Source organism: Cynoglossus semilaevis, unplaced genomic scaffold, assembly GCF_000523025.1.
Source record: "Cynoglossus semilaevis isolate Cse_v1.0 unplaced genomic scaffold, Cse_v1.0 C19166628, whole genome shotgun sequence".
Lineage (NCBI taxonomy): Eukaryota > Metazoa > Chordata > Actinopteri > Pleuronectiformes > Cynoglossidae > Cynoglossus > Cynoglossus semilaevis.
In genome coordinates, this window is record NW_007586022.1 from 1 (window position 1) to 1,206 (window position 1,206).

At 41.2% G+C, this 1,206-nt stretch overlaps 1 protein-coding gene across 1 annotated transcript; it reads right to left on the reverse strand.

Moving 5' to 3' along the window:
- Positions 1-67: 67 nt before the first annotated feature.
- On the reverse strand, positions 68-1,200 carry LOC103399172 (signal peptide, CUB and EGF-like domain-containing protein 1; the record flags this gene model as incomplete). Its single annotated transcript, XM_008337899.2, has 3 exons — positions 1,085-1,200; positions 458-661; positions 68-361 (listed from the first exon to the last, which is right to left on the reverse strand). Coding segments are annotated over exons 1-3 (526 nt in total), but the record flags the coding sequence as incomplete, so codon positions are not given.
- Between the last annotated feature and the right edge of the window lie 6 nt (positions 1,201-1,206).

The following is a 1,206-nucleotide window of genomic DNA, read 5'->3' on the forward strand; positions in this document are numbered from 1 at the left end:
TCAGATCTGACTGGCTATGGTTGTTTTTTATCGATGTTCTATCCTAAAATTCTGACCAATATCGTACCATTACCAATCCTTAGTATCAGATGGAGCAGATAGAAATTTGCAAAGTCTGACCTCAGTTCATCTTTAAAAGGTCTATAAAGTACATTTTCAAAGGTAAACATTGTGAAACGAACATAATATGGTGAGTCACCTCCACACTGCGATACATTCTTAGCTCCAGCAATGCCCTGTCCATCAGTACTGGGACACGGCTCACAAGACAGCTGACCAACTGTGTCCTGGTATGTTCCGGGAGGACATTGAACGCACTGCTCATGCTCTCCACTGTAGAATGTGCCCAAACCACAGCTCACTGACAAGAAAGACACAGAATAGTATTTTCAAATATTCTTTGTTTCGGTTAGCCATAACGCTAGGAAAGACACCATACTGAACCATCCACACTTACCACACTTTCCACCTTGTAGGACTTGTCCTGTGCTGCAGGGCTCAGCGCCTTCTGGTAATCGTGACTGTTTCTGAGCCACCTCGTACTCAGTGCCTGAGAATTGGATGTAGAACTGCTGTTTGTTGATAGATTTCCTGAGCGTTCGCATGGCACTCTGCAGTTTCTGCTTCATTCTGTCACGCATACACTCCACGTTACATGAGTCTGAAATAGAAATGATTTTAAAACAAATGTTTATGAATATCTGATACGCTGTATCAGCCAATTGAGATGGGCTTGATTTCTAATGAATACATCACACGATTGCATTGTTACATGAACTTCACACATAATGTCATGAAGGAAAAGATGGATGTTTTAGAGCTAATAATTGTTTACAGAGTAGTGTCTGACACTTCTGTTAAAATGTTTATTAAAAAATGTTCCTTAGTCATAAATTATCCGGCATTTGAACTTTTTCTGTTTGAGGATTTTTGGCAGTTGGCAGACTGCAATGCTTGCAATACCAATGTTGGGTAACGAACTATGTGGCAGTTAAGCAACATCTGACACCAGTTCCAAGTTCCAGATGATGGATAGTGTATGTGTGTGAGCCTGTTTAGCCACATTTAAAAAAGATTAAAACACCTGAGGCTTCCTCCTCCTTTATCTCCATCTCAAACTCGGCTGTGATGTGTGAAACCTCCTTTGAAGGGGATTTGCGTCCTCGTCGCCTCTTCTTAGAGGAGTCACATTTGAGGTTGACAAAT